The sequence below is a fragment of the Haplochromis burtoni genome, unplaced genomic scaffold (assembly GCF_018398535.1).
Source record: "Haplochromis burtoni strain Fernald_Lab_line unplaced genomic scaffold, NCSU_Asbu1 Contig_249, whole genome shotgun sequence".
Lineage (NCBI taxonomy): Eukaryota > Metazoa > Chordata > Actinopteri > Cichliformes > Cichlidae > Haplochromis > Haplochromis burtoni.
The window spans coordinates 387,174-411,204 of record NW_024582610.1 but is presented as its reverse complement, the minus strand read 5'-3'; the positions used below and the strand labels follow the sequence as shown (position 1 = coordinate 411,204).

Below are 24,031 nucleotides of genomic sequence, written 5' to 3'. Positions count from 1 at the left end.
GCAATTTGGGGAGTACTGATTTTAAATATGTCTTATTAACGTCCCCTGCAACAACATTGCCTTTTTTAATGTTTTTCCATCTGCCCCATAAACCAGCTCCCTTTTGTTAAATTCAGTTCTGCCTGCGTTGTCTGCATCTGGTCCTCCCTTAAAACACACGCCAGTGATCGTGACACCATTAGCTTGCGAGGTAGATAGAAGCGTCTGCACTGACTGGACATGGCCTCTAAGTACGGTTAGGAGTGACTGTCTATAATTCTACTGTTGCCATCAGTTCTGAAGTACATAAGGACAGAACGCTCCGCCCCTTCCCTTACCAGATTCACTCCAGTCCTGGCGGTGTAGATTCTGGCCCGGTAACTCCACTGAGGCACTGGATTCAGTTACAATCAGCGGACAACACTCCTGGATAAAGCAGTTGTATTAAATCTCTGATTGTAGCTCCTCCATTGTGTTTTTGAGAGATGCATTGGTTGTTTTTGCAGCTGGATGCGACAGCCAGCTCTGCATCCCCACTTTTATTTTATCTTCTCGCTTGCTGTTCCTGACAACAACCCACGAAACACCCGATGGTCTTGCGATCTCGGGTGGGAGACTTTCATTCCAATCTAAAGTCCAGACTGAGGTTGAGGCCAATGCCAGTTCTTAACAAGTGGAAGTGATCAGTGCTTTGCAGGACGACGCAACGAAAAGGCATAAGAGTATGAGTAAAAGCAATAGATTTGTGTAGCGAAATAACTATCCCTCTTTGTCTAGAATTAAAATGAGCAGAGAAGATGTGGTTAAAGGTTGTTTTTTTTATATCTGAGAGTCAGTTTACAATAAATGTAAACAATGTAAGCTTTAAGTTTGTTTATGTGGCGGACGCTTTGAGTCTCTGCCTGTGTTCCAACACCACAGATATTCTAAGTTACAAAACTTGGCAATGTCATTATGAGAGATTGCAAATTTATAAAGTAGAGTAGAAAAAAAATGTTTGTGCATGTGTGAATATATGTGTTTGTGTCTTGTGCCTGTATGTTGAGGGGTTATAAATGAAAAATGTACGGAATAGGAGAAGTCGTAAAAATCAAAAAGACAAGGAAAGACGAATGCTGTGTCAATTTCTTTTCAATGAAAAATTCATGTGTTACTTTTACAAAATGCTTTGTCAATATCCATTTGCACCATGAAGTGCTGTCCCGTCAATCTTTAAGCATTTGGCTAAATACGAGTAAAGAGTGTAATTTATCCAAGTCTTTCCATCAAAAGCCACCTCAGTAAAATACCATCCAAGTGACTTGGTTCCAGACAGATCATGCGTCACTGGTACTAAATAGCAGAGATGTGTGTTGCACCCTCACCTTTGGTGTCATTCAGAGGGTCCATGTGTCGATAAATATAGCCCTCCAGGTAAGTGTGGAAACGGGGTGTCGGGGGAAAGAAAGCTAGACAGATGGCCATCAATTCCCAGCCTCGCTCTAGGCTGTCGTAGCGGAAGTTCTCTGTAGTTTGACGACACAGCTGGATGTAGAGCTCATCACGCAAACCCTGATTACTCCACCCACGCACCACAACCTGACAGACAGGCAGAGGACCATGTAACGTTAAAAAATTTGAGGTCATTTGAACTTTTCTGTCCAACTGATTTACATCAATTCTACAAAAATTGGAATGGTGCATAAAATGTATATGAAAACACAATGCAATGATTTGCAGCTGTCATAAATATTTTATGCACAATAGAACAAAGACATATCAAGTATCGGAAATCAGAAGATGCACCATTGTAAGAAAAAGTAAGGTCATTTTGTATTAGGTGGCAGCAACATGTCTCAAAAAAGTTGGTACAGAGCCATGTTTAAAACTTTGTTGCGCCAGATGTTTTCAGTTAGTGAAACAAATCCAGTATGCAGTTTATCATTGTCTTGCTGAAATATACAAGGCTTTTCTTGGCAAATATGTTGTCTGGATGTGAGTGTTCCATAGGCAGGGTGCAGGATTTTGAACTGAATGTTAATAACAGGCCAGATGGTCTCTCTCCTATTTAATGCAGAGGATGCGGTATCTTTGTTTTTAAGAATTTCAAAGGTTGATTCGTCTGACCACAGAACAGTCTTCTACTTAGCCCAGTCCATTTTAAAAGGACCCTTAGCCCAGAGAACATCGCATCACATCTTTGCATAATAAACCTTTAACCTGCATTTGTGAATATCACAGGAATGTTCACAGACAAAGTGTTTCCGAGCCTGCAGTCATTTCCATGAGAGAATAATGACTGTTTTCAATATAGTGCCACCACAGGGCCTAAATAACACAGGGATCCAATACTGGTTTTTCGACTTCATATTTTCTGAATCTTTTGATGATATTTTGTTCTGTAGATAACGAAATATTCAAGTTTTTTTTTAACTCAATTTTACATTAAGGAACATTATTGTGCCTCTTTTTATAGTCTTTTTAAACTGTGGAGATACAGAAATTCTTTTATTGCTGCCATATAATCTGCATCATTATACCTGCATTAATAACATTCTTTACAGCATTATTTCATCTAATAATATTTCTCACAGTATTGATACTGCATTACAGTTGTTTATTGAAGATGTCCATTTGAGGATCCTTCCATTATGTTAACTTTTATTACAAGTACGGTTAGAAATATTTTATACACATTGCATATCTGTGCTTATTTTGATTTGATGTTCGGTTCATTAAGGGTCTTAAGCTTCACTGGCGTGACTGTCCAGGTGATACATGCTGAGGGAAACTAGAACATAGAAGGATAACTGCAATGCATGCTTACAGTACATATAATACATATAATCTAGGAATGTGTCTGGCCTGAGGCCTTAACTCATTTGGTGTCTTACTATATTTTATTCTACTTGGTAACAGACGACCAGAGTCAATAATTAGCCTCAGAGACCCTGAGGGCTTGAAGTTTACTACCTTGTATGGAAGCTGTTATAGAAAAGAGAAGTTCTATGTCTGCTTATAGCTATTAAAAATGTACGATTAACTGTGACTAATGTCTGGAACCTATTTTAATCCGTCATTGACGCCATGGGGGGGCGTGTACCCCACTGCTTTATAAGTGTCCACAACATGTATTTTGGTCAGAAGACATATGTTGATGTTTTCTCCGGGCTGTTAATAAACTCAACGTTTGATTGCACTTTTCTGGGGCCTCCGTGGTTTGTGACACTGCTCTACATTGATCGATTTCGCAACAAAACCAAGTCGTGTTACTGACCTGTTGACAATTAACCAAATTAGCTAATATTTTTATGAAATAGTAAAATGTCTCACTTTAAACATTTGCTAAAATACTGTGCAAAAGTCACGATCCACCCCTCATTTCTTTTTATGTTGGTAGGAAAATGGGAAATGGAACAGTGCTCTATTGAACTCTATAAAACATATAATACAGTATAAGGTAAAGGGTACGAACAGAGTTTCTAAACTTGAAATGAGCTTGAAAGTCAATATTTGGCATGACCGCCTTTATTGTTCAGTACAGTCTTGAGGAAGCTTTCTTGTAATTTCTTTAAGCAGTCTTCAAGACAAGTTCTCGGTTTCCGTGTAAAACTTCCCACAGCTATTCTTTCTTTGGCTGACTTGTTCTATTCTATGATTCTGATGATGATTAGAAATAAAAATGATCCTTTATTCCATTAAAAGTCTGAATGTTTCAGGTCACTGGATTTTTTTTTTCATATTATCCTTCTTTAGTGTAAATAGGGTTGTTGGCCTTCCAGTTCTTCTTGTGGCCTATATTTGGCCAGTTTACTCATTTTTTAAACAGCACAGTGGCTGTGTACACACTGTACCAAACTTCTGGACTCAGTGTCAGTTTTCTAGTGAAGGTGCTGAAATAAAATTATTTATAAGGACATAATGAGAAAGTTAGAAAAACTCACCTCCAGAGCCACAGAAAGGGGGTCGGCCTTGGAGCGACGGTCTCCCATGTAGGTCTGGATGAGTTTAAAGATCTCGACTGCCTCCTTTTTCACGCTGCGGTCTGAAGTCACAATCATGGGCTTCTTGATAGGCTCACTGCTCCAGGCCAACATGTTGGCAATAGAGACCTTTCTTCTAAAAAGACCCTGAGGAAAGAAATCAGGGATTCAGAGAAATATAAAGTTGTTTAAGTGACACAGAAACAGATGCTAAGAGAGCAACTGACATTTAATTAACCTTGTCTCAGCAAAGAATTATGGCTGCCATTCCCTGAGCATCTTCCTGAAGTCTCTTCTTGTTAAAAGGATTTCTTCTGCACTACTGTCACCAAATACTTGTTAATGGGGATCATCTTAAATTCATAAAGGCCTTTTTTTACAGTATAAAGCCATTGAAGAACCCGTTGCTATGAACTGACATTGTATAAATTAAAATCTTATTTAATTTAATTATAGTTGTACATTTTCCCTTTTTTGTTGAAAATATTACATATTCATAGCCCTAAAAGGCTTTGAGATATTTTTTAAGTTAAGTGAAAGGTAAAGATTATCAGTTTGGATATGATATGAGGTCATCACTCTTTCACTAAATTTTAGCAACAGCTGCACCAAGTGTATAAACTACTGACAGTGCAAAGCTGAATATGCCTCTACTGAATATAGCAAGAAAGGTTGACCTTGGAGAAATTAGCATGTACTTTACATGACTACAGGCATTTCATCAAGATATTGCTACCATTCATAAACACATTAAATCCATCTGGGTTAGACCTTCTAATTAACAACCTGGAAGCAAGCTTTAACCATCTGGGGAACAGATGGTTAAAACAGAAACAGATTGAAATCAAAATGACCGTTTCTGGAGAAACTGCAGGGGGATTGTTGTTACTGTCTGTTTCATTGTCCACTGTAGCAACTTACAGGTTGCATTCATTATTAGGTATGAGAATTTAGCAAAAGTGGGGCTCAGGAAGGAACCGGCAGAAACACCAGAGGGTCCCAGCCCCTGGTAGTCTTGAGTTGTCACTCAAGACTGTAAGACCAGACTGACCAACCAGTGCACCGCCCAAAAACATATAACTCAGTGGCTTACACATGGATGCTGGAATGCCTTCGACATCAACATGACCTCAAGAGCCTTCATCAGGAATTTGATGGGGATGTGGCAAAAAACACTTGAGGTCAAATTCAACCCAAATACACAAGTCACCATCAAATGCAGGATATACTGAGGATCTGCCCTGTACCCACTGCTGTTCTGCATAGGCCTGAACCCCTTCAGTGAGACGATTAACAAGACTGGCTTCTAATACCAACAACATCAAGCTAAATGCCAGGAGTTATTGAGACATCGATTCACTGACCCACACCACTGGGAGCTGCAGCAGTGACATTGGAATGTCATTCAGACCGGAGAAGTGCAGTTGATAGTAACAAAGTGGGATAACAAGCTGCTCAAAGGAGGAGACACAAGCTGCTGACATCAAGACAACAAAGGGCCTTTGCTGTTCCTAGGACTGCGCTCTTCTGGACAAGGATCTCCGATGTTGTTCCTGGGATCTGCTGGAGCCACTCACCTAGCTTGGGAGTCACCGCACCTAGCGCTCCAATTACCACTTGTAGGTACAGGTACCACTGTTACCTCCACCCTCCACATCTTCTCCAGTTCTTCTCTGAGCCCTTGGTACTTCTCAAGCTTTTTGCGTTCTTTCTCCCTGATGTTGCTGTCATTCAGTATCGCTACATCTATCACTACGGTCGTCTTCTTCTGCTTGTTAATCCACCACTATGTCTGGCTGGTTAGCCACCACCGTTTTGTCTGTATCTGGAAGTCCCACAGGATCTTAGCTCGGTCATTCTCCACCACCTCCAATTTTGACCTCGGGACTTCCAGGCCATACTCGGCACAGATGTTTCAGTACACTATGCCGGCCACTTGGTCATGGCGTTCCATGTATGCCCTGCTAGCATCTTGGATCCTGCTGTTAAGTGCTGGATTGTCTCAGGGGCATCTTTACACAGCCTGCACTTGTGTGATAGCCTCTATGGATCTTGTGCTCAGAGCTTGTTCCTGTGCTGCCACGATTAGTGCCTCTGTGCTGTCTTTCAGTCCAGCTTTTTGCAACCACTGGTAGGATTTCTGGATGTCAGCTACTTCCTCTATCTGCTGGTGGTACATACCATGCAGGGGCCTATCTTTTCATGTTGGTTCCTCCTCTTCTTTCTTGGGTTTCTGCTGCCTGGGCATAGGCGTTCTTACCTACAGATAGGATCTTGTTCTTACTGTTCAGCTGACTTCTTAGAACTTGCCTGATCCTCTGCAGGAGATTGCTCCGTTCCGTAGTAATAAAACCAGTGAACAAGTCCGTAGCCAGTCTTGTCAATGATCTCACTGAGAGGGCTCAGGCTTATACAGAACAGCAGTGGGGACAGTGCATCTCCTTGGTAGATCCAGCATTTGATGGCAACTCGTGCTATGGGCTTGAAGATGGCTTCTAGTGTTGTATGTCACAAGTTCCTGATAAAGGCTCTGAGGGTCAGCCTAGCCTTGCAGTCTCAGGCCACTGCTCTGTTTACCAGTACTCCTTCACTCCTTTGGTATTCCTCCCAATTCCTTTCTGTGCCTTGCTCGGGTATCAAAAAATCCATAGGTTGCACATCCTCTTCAAGTAACCCCTTCTGCTGGGGTTACTTGTGTAGTAGCATTCCAACAATGCCTTGTGTTTATCTCTTGCCCACTTGTGCCTTCATGTTCCAGCAGCACACTTCTCATTAGTGTGTCCTGGTTTGTCAACACCTGACCTAACCTTTTGAATCCAGGCAAGTCCGAGTCGGTATGTCTTCGTTTGTATGTGAAGTATGATTTATTAGCATAGGGGGTGTAGCCTAGGGACCCTTTCTGAATACAGACACCTCCAACCTGAAGAGCCAAAGGTGTGTCTACGCTTTGGGTAGATAATTACTGTCTATTTATTATAATAAAACCTTTTTACTGTCAGTATGTGACACCATCAACAGAATCATTTAAATCAACAGTGTTATTAATGCAATGCTGTTGTTACAGTCTTACTATAATGTTAATTGACTGTTAATTTATTTGTTTCACATGCATAGAAATTAATTAATTAAAAGCATGAACTGGATAATGTTAAATAGTCAGATAACTGTAAAAATTAAATGACCTTTTCCTTTAGAGATCTTGAAAACAGACCATTAGAATAAAGTATAGGATACATAAAGCGTTTTTATACAGTAGAGATATCAGGTTCAGAATCACTAAAAGGAAACAGGCTTGTGTTTTATATTTTTGTGAATACCTGTGTGTGTTTATTGAAGTGCTTGGATGCCCAGTTCTCAATGTCGGTCTCCGAGGACGGCTTCCTCAGGGTGAACTCTGGGAAAATGCCACAGCTGGCGCTAGGCATCATATTCCTTGCATTTCGACTGGCTTCAAATTGGGCACAAGCTCCGAGGTCCTCTGACTTAAAGTTGGACAAACAGAGAGGGAGTGAGGAAACAGACAATTAATCTTGTGCCGCAAAACATTTATAAAGTTTCTTTAGCACTTACTAACACTCAGGTAGCAAATTCAAGACTGACATTTTAATTTGTCAATATTGGCAAGGTTATTTCAGAGCAACAAAGTCCAGTCATTCTTTAGAAATAACAGCTTTGAACAAAAGAAAGATATTCAAAGGCATCATAGGTGTAAGAACCACTATGATTATGTTTGTTTGTATATCAATTAAAAAAAATTATATGGGTGTGGCATTAGAATTAAAGCAGGAAATTGATAAGGTTATCCAACTAAAACTAATCGCTGAATCTAATATTATGTTCTCTGAAATGTAAAAACATTGAAATAAACTTTTCTTCAAAAAAAATGCAAAGAATTAAATAAAATATACAGTACTGTATCAAAGTTCAGTATTGAATATTACATATTATAAGTTATATACAAAGTGCCTCTGAATGGCGTTTGAAGCCAATTCTAAATTCCAAAGTAATTAAGCAACAAACAATTAAACGACAGAATGTTTTCAGTTTCTACTATAAATGGTAAATGGTAAATGGCCTGTATTTATATAGCGCTTTACTGGTCCCTAAGGACCCCAAAGCGCTTTACATATCCAGTCATCCACCCATTCACACACACATTCACACACTGGTATACTATAAACACGTCAGTTTTTTCTTACACATTTGCAAACTGTGCTTTCAACAATTAAAAAGCATGTTTTAAGGAGAAATATTCATGATCAACTGCCTTTTGAAGGAACAGGAGTCAGATGTAGTTTATAGTGCTTTACTATCTTAGTCCTATCTTAGTAGTTAATAGTATAAATTAAACTGGAGAACACTAAGAATTTTATCAATAAAGATACAGTAAATAAAGACCTACTTTAAATAAAGATATGCTACAAATGATCTAAATACAGATAGTTTAAAAAAAATACAGTAACTGTAAAATATAGACAATATAGCAAATTGGTTATTGTAAATTCTAAAATAACGTCCTGCTGCCAGGAATTTGCTGTTGAATTTACAGCAAAGCTCATTTAAATTCACAGTGGTTGCTATAATTACCAATTAAATTTACAGTAAATTTACTGTTAATAAAATTTACTGTAGCTTTACTGTAAATAAAATTATAGCAAACTGCAGTAAAATCCAGTTACAGCAATTTTATTGTAAATCGAATTACGAGGATGTAAAAAGTGTTTACAGTAAAGTTAATTGCACTTTTTACAGGAAATGATCACGCAGCTTCAGCTGCCATTCAATTTCTTTAAAATGTATGTGTGTCTGTCCTTATCCACTTAAGTCGGACAGAGGGGCGAGAGGGATTTTCACCTACCTGAGGCGCGCTCCTGTGCAGTCCTTCAAGATCTTGGTTGGTTCTCAATATGCATACTTGTGTATACCTGTATTCTTGTGGACTTGTGAAATGTCATCAGTTGCAGCCCAAGTACTACTCCAATTCAATTCAAGTCATGCAGGCTTAAAACATCCAGATGTTCTCACTTTGCCCATTCTGCTGAGCATGCACTGGGGGTGACCTTTGTGTGCTTGGTGCAGCCACGTTTTTCAGAATGCATTTCATCCAAAATCAAAAGCGGCAATGACAGATGACAGCTGAAACTGTAAGGTTTGAAATATTACGGTATTAACAAGACAGTTCTAACATCTGACATGTTTGTTTCTGTTCAATATGCAGACCGAACTGTGCATGTCTAATGTTTTTATTAAGAGAGATGAAGTTTGTGTTTCAGTGATGTAATGACTGTGCCCGGAGGCATCCTTGTCAGGTCCCCGACCCACCTCATTCAGCTCCTTTCAATGTGAAGGAGTAGCGGCGCTACTCTGAGCCCCTCCCGGATGACCAAACTCACCCTATTTCTTAAGGGAAAGGTCAGACACCCTTTGGAGAAAGCTTATTTCTGCTGCTTGTTTCTGCAATTTTATTCTTTTGGAGAGCCCACGGAAAAAGACTTTTAGACTGCCTCAATGAAATTCTGGCATACTGTCAGGCGACTCAGGACAGGAAAACAGTGCTCTACCTACTCGAGTGCGGGTGACTTGCTGCTGACTTCGACTAAGGATATTGTCAAGCGGTAGAAGGAATAATTCGAAGTTAACATTCGGTTTCAAGAAAAAAGTCAAAATATGGACGTTATATGTAGGCTGCTATACGCTCTAGAAAATGCCTTATGTAGATGAGTTAGTGGAAGAAATTGATCAGCCATCTTACTGTCTTCTGACAAAACATACATCCTTTTCATTAAAGAAAGTGTAACCATCGGTATCCCTGCATCTGTCCACTGCCAGCCACTTCATTTTATACAAATCAGGCCAACTCTTACATTTTTGTGCTTTTTGCTTCTGACCTGACGCAGCTTTCTGCACAATCCTTTCAACATCCTTAAACTTATCACCACACTGTGTTTGCTAAAAAAGGAAATAATTTCCTTTCTTGCAACTAAAACCTATTTTGAAGTACGATTTTACTAACTTATCGACACAAGGCATTTTAAAGGGGGTATATGGTTGTTCCAAGAAAGACTGCCTTGAAACAATGGTAACCTCCACATTTACACTTTTTTCTTAAAATAGTATTTTAACTTTACTCTCAAAATGATCAATACATTTTTTTTCCCTAATACTAATTCCCTAATATGGCCCTAATACTCATTTGTCAGCTTAGACACTATGAAGCAGATCAGTAAATCTCTGAATGTTAGAAGACAACGGCCATGAACACTAAAGGCGAGCAGATGTTCTGTACATCTAAAAAAAGGATTTATATAATAGTAATCAGCATCTCTAGATAATGTAGTTTATATGGCACGTGTATGCATGTAATGAATAAATCAGTCCAGTTTTTACTGCATCTTTTAATCAATTTTACATCAATGATCCTGTTATAGCCAAACATTTTGTCAAAGTGCTTAAAAACACAAATAATCTAGTTTAATTCTAAGGAAATTGAGTAATTTCTGTTGTAAATATTAATCAATGAAATTGGGAGGGAATGACAGTAAAAACACACTTGAGCTGAGATGTGATTTTATCAACTGCACTGCCTCCATTTGTAGAATGATTGTGCTGGATTCTCTGTTCTCAGGAAGTCCACACAAGCAAGAACAAGTACTAACTTGCGTTCTTGGGTATTGAGAAACAGCTCCTGACTTTCTGTAGATTTTTCACCTGGAAAACGTAAAGGTCAAATCACATCTTTAACAAACTCCAACATGAGGGGAAAAAGCTGCTCCTATCAGCAGCCATTTGTTTTACAAAGTAAAGGTTGTGATGCTGATCGTAGGAACAGACAGTGCTGTTTTGGACACTAGAAAGGAGTTTACTTTTATTCCACCTGAGCTCAGTAACGCCTCAGCCTCTTGCCACAATTGCACTGTGTAATTAACCTGCTCACTTCCACGCATAACAAAGTCTGCAAAAAGGCTTCTAGACTCACCTTTTATCAAGGTGTCATGCATCTTTTGTATAAGAAGGGCTGCCTGATGACTCCCTGGTTGATAATTATACACATCTGGCCAATATGAATACAATCTATAAAATTCTAATCATATGATTTGCTGCTTACTCGTAAAGATTGAGGAAGACCTTCATTCTACACCTGGTCACTAAGCTAATGGCAATTACCTAAATGTTCATGTGCTTTTGATTTAATGACCTCGACTCACCTCTGCACGAGATTTCTGGATGAACTGTAGAGTTTTCGTGTGGAGAAACCCTCTGTAGACCTTTCTGAACTGGAGTCCAGGAATCACTATCTAGATTTTATTTATTTATTTTTGTCACAACTTGTTTTTGCCTCATTTTTAAACAAGCAAAATAACTTTATTTTTCCTCAGTTAATCAGTAATATTTCCAAAGCAATTGACAGGACACAAGAGGTGGAAAAGAGAGGGGGCCAGGGTAGAGTTGCTGGAGACAAGTGTCAGGAGTTATTTGTGGCAAAAGGATAGCAGCAAGAGTGAAGGTTGAAAGGTTTACAAGATGGTACCTGAGGCTTGTGTCTATTTGTGGACATTAGGTTTGAGATAAACAGTCTTTGCAGTCTGTACAGCCTCTTGGTAAACAGAGAGACAGTCCCTAAGTATGTAAGGAAACATACAGCTCATCCTTCTTCCATCTTCTCTCAGCGCGTCTGCAATCATGTCTGAGCCTCTGCATATGTTCATTCAATCACTGCTCTGACAAAGGCTTAGAGCACATCCTTTCTGGAAGAATGTTAAGACCTGCAGCAGGGGACTGAAAACGAGGCAATAAAACCTCTTTTTTATATGAGAAACAGAAAAGTCATTGGGCCTGCCTGGTCACGAACTAGTGTTATCCTTACTGTGCTTTTATTATGGGCATTATACTTTAACAGGCTTCTCTTCTTAAGCTCAAGCTCATCATCAGCTGCCTGTAGTATCAGTCCAGTTTTTTGCTAATACCTCAGTTTGGTGATAACACTGCTGATGTCCACCAAATAAAAGTAACATGATTAATAAAGAAATGTGACTAGCATGTGTCTCTATATGTTTTGCTGTTTTCCTGTCAGTGACCATGATTCATCACGACTGAACTAGGGTATACTACAAAGCCAGCACACCCTAGCTGAAAGTCAGTTTTCCGTGTGGATCTTTTTACTTGTAACTTGTGCTGAGCCCTTAACCTGGTCGGGGGTGGTTTGTGTTTACTTTTAGTTTAAAAATCATCTGGAAGCGCCACATTTTCACCGATTCTTTTATTTTAAGCATGTAGTGTGCAGTGCATCATCATAATTTTTTTAATCATCTGGTAACATCTTTGACTGAAGTGGGGATCGTTTTGTGTTTTAGTAAGGAACAGCTTGGCTTCTTCCACAGAGATCAACGAAACACCAATTTTTATCCAAGTACACTGAAAGCTTGAAGCAGAAAGCTTGGCTTCGTGGAAAAACTTCATAACCACCATTGTGATACCCACTATTTCCAACTAAAGTTTTACGTATTATAGAATCAGCTAATGCAAAGCAAGCCAGACTGTGTTGAATTTCATTCAATGTATAACCCTCAGAACGGCACTATTATCTCATCGTTGCAGATCTCCATTTAAGAACCACCACTGAGTCAAAGGTTTTTGTTGGTTTTTACAGTAATAGATAATCTGTTAGTATATAAAGGTTTTTTTTTAAACAGTTCACATTTCAGGTGTCAGCAGAGGTGTACAAAAAGCGTAAGAGCAGAACTTCAGAACTTGTAGTCTGTCAGAGAGGAGAAAGATCACCTTAATTGCAGTACCTCAGAGCTGAAATAAAGTGGCATTTATACCAGGGTAACCAGAGAGGATAATACGTATTTGAAATATATAATTTAGCCTCATTTCTGCTGTCCAATACAAAGAAATGTAAACTTTAACAAATGATTCCAAATTGCAAAACTCTCAGTTGTGTCTCTAATAAAACCTCTGTAACTTTGCTCTGCTTCACTTCAGCAGCATCAGGTAATGTTCATATGCTGATTCATAGTTTTCTTCCATTTCTGATCTACTGCAGAATATTTTTAAGGCGGTTGTCTGCTATAAAAAAGCTAGACCAGCAAAATCTCCTTCATGTTTTTCTGCATTTTATCCTCAGTTACTTCGACACAAATTCATCTGCTGTGATGCTTACTGATGAAGTCTCACAAGTGTCAGCTTTGTTTTTATATATGGATATGTACTGATAAATGATCAGAATTATAATATTTCGAAACCGAATCGAGTCAAATCAGGACCTTGTGAATTGGAATCAAATCAGAGAAATCAAAATCGATGCCCAGCAATATTTATTTGTGTCACAGAAAGTTATATTTTAAATGTCACTTAAAGTTTTGTGGCCACTCTCATCTGCCATTGTTGCTTTTGAGTTTCAAACAAAATACATTCTGGAATAATTGGCTGTACCAAGCACATGCAAGTCCACACCGATGCATCCTTCATAAAATGGGCGGAGAAAGATGTCCGTGCATTTTGAGCATAGTTGACTTGATACGTACGCTGAACTTTAACAGTACTTAAGCTGCGACTGACAACATTTTACAGTTACACAAAAATACACACAAGGACTCGTTTTGAGAAAGAGACAGTGTTAGCTACTGCTAAGCTAGCTAATGCTTTAAACTATCGGCTACAAAATGATGTAGCATAGACCTATAGCATGTTATGTTGGGTGCCTTTTAAAATATCAGCATGTGGTTGTATTTACCTTAATTTAATGAGCCGTCAGTTCCAATAAATACACCACCAGATTGTCGCGCACATGAAAAGTGTAAGGGGGGGTGTGTGTATGGGAGTTTGACACAACGACTTACAGACTCCAAAAATCAAGATGGCAGCCCCCATAAGTGGGAAATTCTGTCTTTACTCTTGTACAAAGGAAGTGGCGCCACGTTATCCATCTCTTACACATTTATTCATACACACACACACAATAAATCCCCCATTAAGTAAAGCTGTTATAGATTAGCAATGGTAACTGAACTACAAAAGCAATAATAATGGAATTATCCTATCCTTCTAAATATGGCTAGAAAATTCTAGCATGCAGCAGTACCTGTGAGGGATGAAGGTAAGGTTCAGGGGAGGCCAGGTTGGTCTGAACAGAGAGGCTTTTCTCCAGGAGGGCCTGAGGGAACCCCAGCCGCTCAAAGGTACTGCGTTTCCAGTGGTGGCCATCGCTCTGTGCTAGTGCCTCGTCCTCACTGAACGCCCTCACCACTGGTCCCGGTAATGGCAGAGGCACTGCTCCGTCGCTCTCATAGCCATCTTTAGAGCTGCCAGCTTGGGAAGCACCACCTCCCTGCCCAGAATCCCAACTGCACCTCTGTTTCATCACCTGCTGAGCCTCCCAAGCAAGTCTGGCCTGAGCCAGCATGGCCTCAGATGCTGTCCCAGTAAGCTCCACCTCCCCATACCGAGTCAGTTCCTGTGGGAGGGATGGCTTGCGGCTTTTGCGTTTGCGGTTGCCAGAGGGAGAGAAAGCCCCAGGCCTGGCTGTAGAAGAAGAAGAGAGGGAATGTGTCTGGCTGGACGTCCAGGATATGGAGTCCTCATAAACTAACCTCTGGCTTCCCTCTCCACCCTCTCCACTGTAGTCCAGCAGGAGGCGGGGGTCTCTGATCAGAGATTGGCTGTGTTGCAGAGTGTAGGACCCCCCATATGAACTTCCATAGCCACCGGTTGTGCCGTAACGCAGAAGACGGTCTGCTGTCTTGAATCGAGGACTGGAAGAAGACTGCTCCACGTACACCAGCTGCTTAACATATTCCTTGCCCACAGGACTGTACTCCAAACTCTGAGTCTTTTCGGGACACTTCTGCCTGGTCAGAACCAGCTGGCCATAGGGTGACTGTCCCTGCTTGGGGGAGTGGTAAAGGGGGACTGAAGATTTTCGAGCAGGTGACTTGCCAGTGCTGTAGAAGGAAGAAGAATCAGAGAGGTGCATGTCAGTGGGAGGCTCTTCATAGATGGGTGGGGGCTGAAAGTCTGTGGGCGGCTCCTCATATAGTGGGGGCTCATAGGTGTAGCGGGGTGAAGGAGGCTGGGAGTCAGCTGAAGTGAGTCGATGGGTGTTTGAGCCACCCAGCTCTGCCCGCTTAAGAAAAGGAGACTGACGGCGGTCGGCATAAAGAACTGGGGAGCTGTCAGGTTCTGAAGAAGGGTTTCCTCCAGAGGGACAGCGAGCTCGTGAGGTGGTGCCCCCTCCAGAAGGAGTGCTAGGGCTGGAGGGGTCACAGGGAGAGTAACCATTTCCCTGATGGGCCAAGAAGCTGGGCTCTCTGTCTGTCACCTTGATCAGCATTCGCTCTTTTGTACCAGTATTCCACCTGAAGGGAGAGGTCCTGGTAGAAGAGAGCAGAAAAAAAGAGAGGAGAGACATTTTGAAAAAGAAAAGAATAGATGCAGTTAGAGGATATTAAAGTTTGTTTTGAAGCTTATCAATTCCTGTTCCAGTTACTCTGTTACAATTAATCTTGTAATTATTAGAAAATACCTCATAATCACATTTATCTGAAAGTGATTGTTATTATAAGGTAATAAAACCAAGATTAACTTATTCCTAAATGATGGGAAGAGAAAAGCATGCAGAAAGAGAGCAAAAGCTCATGATATGAAGTAATATGCCTGCAACAGAACGGGATCACTACCATTTAATGATGATGCCACTGCTGATAGTAGTAGTAGAATATAATCTGAACTGCGCAGGACTAAACTCTGCTCAGATTTGACCAAATGCGGCAAACGTGATTGGACAGCAGTTTAAAATACCAGTGGGTAACGTCCCAAGGCATACTGCAAACGCAACCAAAGGGTTTCTGAAAGGAAGTTATATTTCTGTGAGCCAGCCAGTCACTCAATCACAACAGAGCATTCTTTTCAGTTACAGAAACAAAAGTAAAGGCAGAAAGACCAAAAGACAAACAGCAACTGGATTCTAAACTTCAGCAAGGTTTGAAAATAATTTTAAAATTAGAGTTTGAGTTCAGGGAACAGACTAGATCAGAGCGTGCATCAGCAGCATCTTTTCAGTATGTGGAAATGCTTAAGCATCTACAAAAAAGACACTGGATGGATGGGAGCATATTTTGATCTAAAACCTTCAATATGTACAACCTACCAGTTATATAGGCACTGTCGCAGAATTTGGAACTGAGAAATGATAACAAGCTGGATGGTCTTTCTCCTCTAAAGCTTAGAGGATGTTGCACACATGCTTTTAAAAAATGATTTCATGAGAATGTTTTTATTTCTCTGGCCACAGAACAGTTTTCCATTTTGTTTCAGTCATTTTGACATGGGTTTTTGCCCAGAGAAGATGGGTGTTTCTACATCATATTCACATATGGCTCCTTCTTTCCATGATAAAGCTTCAACCTGCAGATAAAAATGATATGGCATAACAGACTCGTAGATCTGAAGTAAAAAGGTAAAGTACCACTATTGTATGACTTACTGTCATGCTGTTTTAGCTCTTTAGCTGATATTAATCCATATGGATTAATGAACATTACCCTAAGCATTGTTCTAGTGTGCTGTATACCTGTAACTAACTCAGTCTTACCTATCTGCCTCCTCTCTGTTGCCTTGTTTTTCGGACAGCTCCTGGTCAAGGGAGGACGAGGTGCTTCCTTCTCGGCTGACTTCACTGTTCCGTCCTGGGCTGTTGTCAGCAGATGCTCGCCGCCCGCCACCTGGAGGACGAGTGATGGTGGCATCTGTGTGCTGCTTCAGAGTCTGCAGCTTGGCCAAGGGTATGATGTCACATCCCTGAGGCCGATGCCACACTGTGCGTTGGGTGGAGGCGTTATAGTAGTAGAAGCGTGAAGTATTGGGGTCAAACAGCTCCCACCACTGGTTCTCACCGGTACGCTTGATGCAAACACCCTGTGGTGGGTCCCACACGCACTCACCCGTTAGCAGATTGGCATACATATGCTCCCGTGTCCGTGGCTCAATGATTTCCACCCACTCCAACCTGTAGGGGCAGATTGCAAAATGATAGAATTACAGTGGCTACATACTCCATCTGCCAGCCTAACTAGCTGGTCAACAGAGTCCATCCACACCTCCCTCCTAAAACCCTCAATGTCTAAGGTGCAGATAAACTTGAGAGGCAAATAGCCAAAAGACCCCCCCAGAAAGGAGCTGCAGACAACCAAGGACCCCAGAGGCGTAAATCAGACATTCTGAAGGAGAGTAAGGAGAACCCACCCTACATGTTTGAGTGCCAGGGCCACAGATCCATACCCAACCCACGCAGAAGAGGCAAGCTACCCAGCCCAGTGCAAGCACCAATGACTACAAGGATCCCAGACCTAACATCCCAGGACAGCAAGGCAGTAATCACTCATGCTCCCCACCACCACCAATCAAGACAGACACACAGATACCCAGAAACAGCAGCCCCAGCTTTCCAGCTCCCTGAAAAGTCGCCAGAGATCCAAAGACCAACCCTGGCCACCTGTAAGGCACATAGGTAGATGAGACTAAAGCCGAGCTCCCCCTAAAACAGATTCATCCAACTGTTTTTTTTATTGAGGCAGATATTCTCTCCAGATTAATGTGACCTAGAATTAAATTTGTAGTCAACTAAGGTTAATAACGGAGCTTCACAGGGTTCCATGGTAGGACCAGTTCTGTCTATGCTTCCCCTAGACAGTGTCTTTAGAAAGCATAGCATACATCTTTACTGCTATGCAGATGATACCCAACTTTATCCATCTCTGAAGCCAGATAACACACCCCAATTAGTTAACCTGCAGAAATGTCTTAAAGACATAAAAACTAGTTTATGCATTTATTACCTCTAGGCTGGTCTACTGCAATTCATTATTATTAGGATGTTTCCACCAAACTCCTTGAAAAGCTGATCCAAAATGATGCAGCAGAACGCTGACAGGGACTAGAAAGCGAGAACATATTTCCCTTTATTGGCTCCCTGGTTAAATCCAAAATTGAATTTAAAAACAAAGTACTGCACCACCCCATTAGAGCACGTCACTCTCAGACTGGGAGCTTACTTGTGTTTCCAAGGGTATTTAAAGTGGAATGGGGGTTAAGAGGCTTCAGCCTTGTGCAACCAGTTTGGATTTGGGCAGCAGACATACTTTCTACTTTTAGGATTAGAATTCAAACTTTCCATTTTGATAAAGCATATAATTAGGGCAGGGTCAGGTGACCTGGAATCCTCAATTAGCTATGCTGCAATAGGCTTCTGGAGGAATCCCATTTTAATGAAATGCATTTAATCATTAGTTCATATTAATATCTGGCTCCTGTCCACAGCATGTCTTTTGTCCTATCTTCCTCCCTTTACTGCCAAACAGTAGTGGCAGATTGCCACCTCTCCCTGAGCCTGGTTCTGCTGGAGGGTTCTTCCTGTTAAAAGAGATTTTTTCCCACTCCCCTCTGTCGCCAAAGCACTTCTTACAGGGGCTCATCTAATTGGTTTTCTCTTTTTTCTCTGTATCATTGTAGGCCCTTTATCTTACAACATAAAACACGTTGAGACAACTGTTATAGTAATTTGGTGCTAAATAAATAAACCTGAACTGAATCTGCTTGCTAAAACTGCCGGACAGGACAGGTTTAAAAAAACTAAATAAAAAATGTTGTCATCCACCCTCTTTTTTGAAAAAATCTTGACCCTTCTCTTCTTTAAAGAATTTAAAGACCAATTTGAAAATTACAGTTTACTGCTAAGATTTGAAACTTACCAGTTTACATCTTATAACTGTTCCAAAGAGACAGCCCTTCTTAGCGTCTCCATTGACATTTTGCATACTGATGCAGGCGAAGTTTTGTTCTGCCTTGACCTCTGCCTTACTGATACCGTTGAACATTTTGATCAATAGGCTGAGATACTAATGTCTAGTATTGGATGATATCTGTCTCAATGTTTCTTGTCTGTGGCTGTTTTTAAGTTCTGGTTCTCTTCGACTTCTCCTACTATAAAGTTCTGTTTTGGGCCTTTATTGTTTCTGTTATGATTTCTTCCTCTTCAGCACATTTTAAGCACTTTTAAGGAAATCTCAGTGACAATTCTCGCTGCTATGAAGGCGACATTCAGTTGCATATCTCTTTAAAGCCCAAAGATGTTTCCAAGCTGGATATTTTGAAGTACTCACATACCACAACATCACTAATTCAATTGCACTAGCTCACAATTCAGAGTACACATTAATTCTGGCTCTGGTTTTGACTTTTAGACCTGTGGATAAAGAAGCCGTCCATCCAACCAGTGTAATGGTTGGATGGACACCAGAGAACTTTTGATCTACAGCAACTTCCACGCTGTCTTCACAGCTAACAAAGTGTTGTGATGGCACAAGGGAGAGGTGTGTTTCATTCGAATCCAGGTGCCCACTAAAACCCAGCGGCAGCTATTTTCCTGCCTCCACAAGTAACTGCAGAAGACAACAAGGCAAGCATGGCCACCAAAGCAAAGTAAAATTGCACTCTGTACAAAAGCAAAAGTCATCCAGTTCATGCAAAACGAGTCTCTGTCTCTAAGTAGACAGGGACTGCTTTACCATCTACCATGTTTTCTTGTATTTGTTTTTTTTTAAATAAATAGTCCTTTTGCATTTTGACTCATAAATAATGTCAGAACATCGTTTGACTATGGTCGTGTCAAATTCATGGGCTGCATCCTCCTGAGGCCGCATTTGTAGACCGATTACGTCACAGCGACGCGCCGAAGGCTGTCCAAATTCGTAGACTCCTCCGAATGCAGCCGACAAATGCGTCCTCCTTTTCCCCGAATTTGAAGGATGGGTCGGGTGTGTCCTTCGTGGCCTACCATATCCCAGAATTCATAGCGCGGCCCAGCCAAACTCCAGTTTCCAAATGGCGGCCGCTACTAAGTTTTAAAATTACTCTTATCTAATCTTTCTGGGTCACAAAATAAACTTTTAACATATTTTCAGGCGAGAAAGTGGGTGTGTAAACATTCAAATATCTGCTCGGTTTATCAAGATATCGCATATTTGCAAAAGTGCTTCGACGTTTTCGGAGACGTCTGCTTACCCACCAGCTCGATAGCTAGCCGGGAGCTCGAGGGTCACTGAAGCCGCCGAGAACGGCACAACTCCCGGCACATCATTTTCAGATCACCGCGGACTTTCGCTACTCAGGTTAAACGTAATATATAAGTCACTTAGACAACCTAAAAATGTTATTGTTGGGCTTTTTTCAGTGTTTTGTTTGTTCGTGAGTAAATCGGTTTGGCTGAGATTAAAGTATTATTAGATTAGATAAAATAAAACTTTATTAATCCCCCGGGTGGGTTCCTCCTTGGTTTTCACACAGCTGAATAAACGTCAAACAGAAAACTGATTAAACAGAAGTGTGAGATGGTCGAGAATTTACGCCAGTGTCCTGTTATATTTTAGATAGCAAGGAGCAGACGGCTGAGTTTATTAAACTCCACCGAGACAGCGGTGACGCTAATCAGAAGGCTAGACCGTCCAATTTCACAGCCGTTTACTTCCGGCCTACCCGACCTTCTGAGGACCCGGCCCACGTAGACCGCGAAGGCCGGGTCCTCAGGAGGATGCAGCCCATGAATTTGGACACGACCTATGCCTGCATTTTATATTATATATGTATATTAAAAAAACCTGCAACAATTTTGTCTTCAAAGCTGATGTATTAGAAGCAGGAAAATTAGGCAAGTGCAAACTGGTGTGAGAATTGTGCAGTGCATATGCATCTGCAAAGCTGCAGACCAGTCAAGGTGCCCACTGCCCAGTATGGTGCTCAGTATGGACATTTTCACTACTCAAACTTACATTTGTAATGTATTGTCATGTCATGTGCTCCAAGTTCAAGATCCTTAGTTCCAGTTTATATTTCGTTTGTTTCTTGTTGTATGTATGTACTTTGTTTTAGTTCGTTTTTTCCAGCAGTAAAGCTGACACTTTAAGTTAAATGATCAAAGAACTGACCTCACAGCCCACTGTTCATTCAGTGGGCTAGTCTCAGTTATTGTGCAAATGTACTGCTTATAAGGTTGGGAAAACCAGCAGTCAGCTGACACTGAAGAAGTCACTTTGATGAGTGACGAAAAGTTTCTCCCACTAAAAAAAGCTATGTCCAGATGAACAGAATCAACTTTTTGGGACTTTAAGCTAAGTTTACCATCTTTGACTCTAGCGTTTGGGTCCAAACCCTGCCTGCCACACAGCTCACCTTGACACATTCCTTTGCAGACGATCAGTTAGCTGTTTGACAACTACTCTTTCTAGAATTTTCAGAGGGCCCGGTGGCGCCAGTGTTCGGCAGCCTCGCCTCTGTCAGTGCGCCCCAGGGCAGCTGTGGCTACAATGTAGCTGCCATCACCAGTGTGTGAATGTGTGTGTGAATGGGTGGATGACTGAATGTGTAAAGTGCTTTGGGGTTCTTAGGGACTAGTAAAGCGCTATACAAATACAGGCCATTTACCATTTACCATCTTCTAAATTAGTGGATGCCATTTCCTCTGCAGTTTGCGAATTATTAATTCTACTTTAAGGTGCACATTTGAGAGTTATACCAAGGAGTCAAGTACTTCTGATTTAAGACTTTCTTTTTCAGAGGAACTACAGTGTCCAGGGTCAGATACCGTGAAGATGTAAAATTATCAACACGATAATCGACCTTGGATGGAGCAGAGTTCAGGTAACTGCTCCACACAGTTTGTACATGGCATTAAAGATGACAAAAGACGATTAATTATATCTTTAAATTAGTTCTAACACTTAGAAAGACATCTACTGTGGTGAAATCTATTCCCAACTGCTGTGTAATCCATCCATCCATCCATCCATCCATTCGCTTCCGCTCATCCTTTTCAGGGTCGCGGGGGGCGCTGGAGCCTATCCCAGCTGTCATAGGGCGAAAGGCAGGGTCCACCCTGGACAGGTCGCCAGTCTGTCGCAGGGCTATGTAATCCAGACATTGTAAATTGTAAATTTAACCATAGACCCAGATGGAGTTTTAATTTGAAAGTCTAACTCTTAGCCTTGTCCATCCTAATTGGAAAACTCAAAAACCCACTGACTTTTTTTCTGATTTAGTACTCACTTCAGATCAAATAACTATTGTGTGTGATTTTAACATACATATAGGTGCTGAAAGTGACAGAATCAACCGAGCATTTAATCTATTATTAGACTCAATTGGCTTCTCTAAAGTTATAAAAGAGCCCACCCACCACTTTAATTACACTTTGGATCTCGTTCAACGTTGTTGTTGAACTTTACATTTACAATAATGGATTCTAGAGCACCACCACATTAACCAATTATGGCCAATTAATCCCACTATCTCCGCTCTGGATCTTTATTTAACTGGCCTGTTCCGCTTCATCTGACAAGGATTCACTCTGACAACTGGTGTACCATTTCTTTCTCTCTTTTCTTTCTCATACACAAGGGGCACACATAGTACCTCGCATAACTATAGCTGCACAAGTCTCGGCAAGGCTTTCTTTAAGAGTTCAATTCAGTTTTATTTATATAGTACGAAATCACAACAGCAGTCATTGCAAAGCACTTTATATTTATATGAGGTAAAAACCCTGTACTAATGGAGACAAAATTCCCAAAATCAAGCTGGGAGCTGGTTCCACAGAAGAGGGGCGTGAAGTCTTATTAGAATTTTTGAGACAGTCCGACAATAATAAAATACATCCAAAATACATTCATAAACAAGTTTTTTTTAACATCAGGGGTGACACAATGTTTCTAATTTTAGAGATATTGCACAACTGTAAGAAAGTAGTAGTTTAATAAGCACAATAAAGTTAAAAAAAAAAAAAAAAACAACAGCCCAAGGTAATGCTACCCAGATTAAGTATCTGGTTAGACATCATGTTTCAAAGATTTTTTAGGGCCAAGTACAATAACCTAATCTGAGTGATGTGATTGCTGAGATGGTGTTACAGTTTTGTTTTTGTGGATGTGTGAATTTCAGAATTTGAGTAGGACCTGTTAGCTTCAGGTTCCACTTACAGAGAGGCACTGGTTTGACTGAGTTAGTAGTGTGACCATACAGCTTCAGCCTTATGTGAGTATCAAACCTCCAAATGAAAACTCAGACTGTGGCTGGTGCAGGAAAGTAAGTTCAATCTCTATAGAAGTTTCCCGGAGAAATGATAACGTCCAACCCAAGCTCTTTATTAAACCCATGATCCATTGTGCATTACAGGTTAAATAAACAGTAAATTATGGACTAATTAAATGTAAAAGGCTTTCATTCTAGCTAGATAAAATGCACAGGGAAAGCATTAAAAATATAGTTAATTAGTTTGAATAACTTTGATTTTCTGAGATCTCTATTGCAACAACTCAACCTTTAAAACACAGAATAGAGGCTATAACCCTGGCATTGCTAAAAGCTCCTCCTCCCTCCCCTTAAAAAGGTCAACTTGCATAGATTGCATTTCTTCTCCCCAACCATTTGTCTTTATAAAATCACTGCTCTCCGTTGCTGGGAGACCACTGAGCACACTGGCAACACTTCCGAGGATTAAATAGGAAGAGGGTATTGGACAAGGACAGATGAGGAGTCGAGATGGTGTGGGATAAAGCGATAAAGAAGTAGACATAAAGGCTATGATATTTCATTTCCTGCTCCTTACATAAGCAGAACCAAAATGTTCACACCTACTGGAGATTTAACAACAAGCTCATCCTTAACAGCCCATGAGGGATTTGTAGGACTTATATCAAGTTATCAAAATAAATATTAAAAAAACAAAACAGGTTTTCTTTTGGTAAAAAACATATTTATTAGGTCATAGGTGAATTATGACCAATTGCAATGGCCCATGTCCCACTGAGACTGCTGACAGTCTTAAGTCGAAGTATTGGAGCCTGTTCCTGCTAAGACACAATGTGACAGATACTTCTTTGAGGATTTTTTTAAAGGTGTCGTGGCATTAATGTCAGAAGTTGTGAAGAAAAGTTACATTTATGGAGAAACACATATCAAAGACTGCTCTCAGCTAGAGCAACATCTTTTTGAACTGCTGCATTTTTTGACTAAGATGTCGCCGAGTATGGCAGCCTCGTCGC

The 24,031-nt window shown here is 40.7% G+C and overlaps 1 protein-coding gene across 4 annotated transcripts in view; it reads right to left on the bottom strand.

Annotated features, from left to right (window-relative positions):
- The window catches only part of arhgap39 (Rho GTPase activating protein 39), a 63,093-nt gene that overhangs the window by 19,378 nt on the left and 19,684 nt on the right, over positions 1–24,031 (bottom strand). For all 4 annotated transcript variants that reach the window (XM_042227195.1, XM_005938398.2, XM_014338783.2 and 1 more), the window contains exons 2-6: positions 16,534–16,947; positions 14,026–15,313; positions 7,259–7,423; positions 3,903–4,088; positions 1,344–1,557 (exon numbers count right to left, since the gene is read on the bottom strand). In XM_042227195.1, coding sequence (XP_042083129.1) covers positions 1,344–1,557; positions 3,903–4,088; positions 7,259–7,423; positions 14,026–15,313; positions 16,534–16,947 — 2,267 coding nt within the window. The remainder of the gene's footprint in view (positions 1–1,343; positions 1,558–3,902; positions 4,089–7,258; positions 7,424–14,025; positions 15,314–16,533; positions 16,948–24,031) is intronic.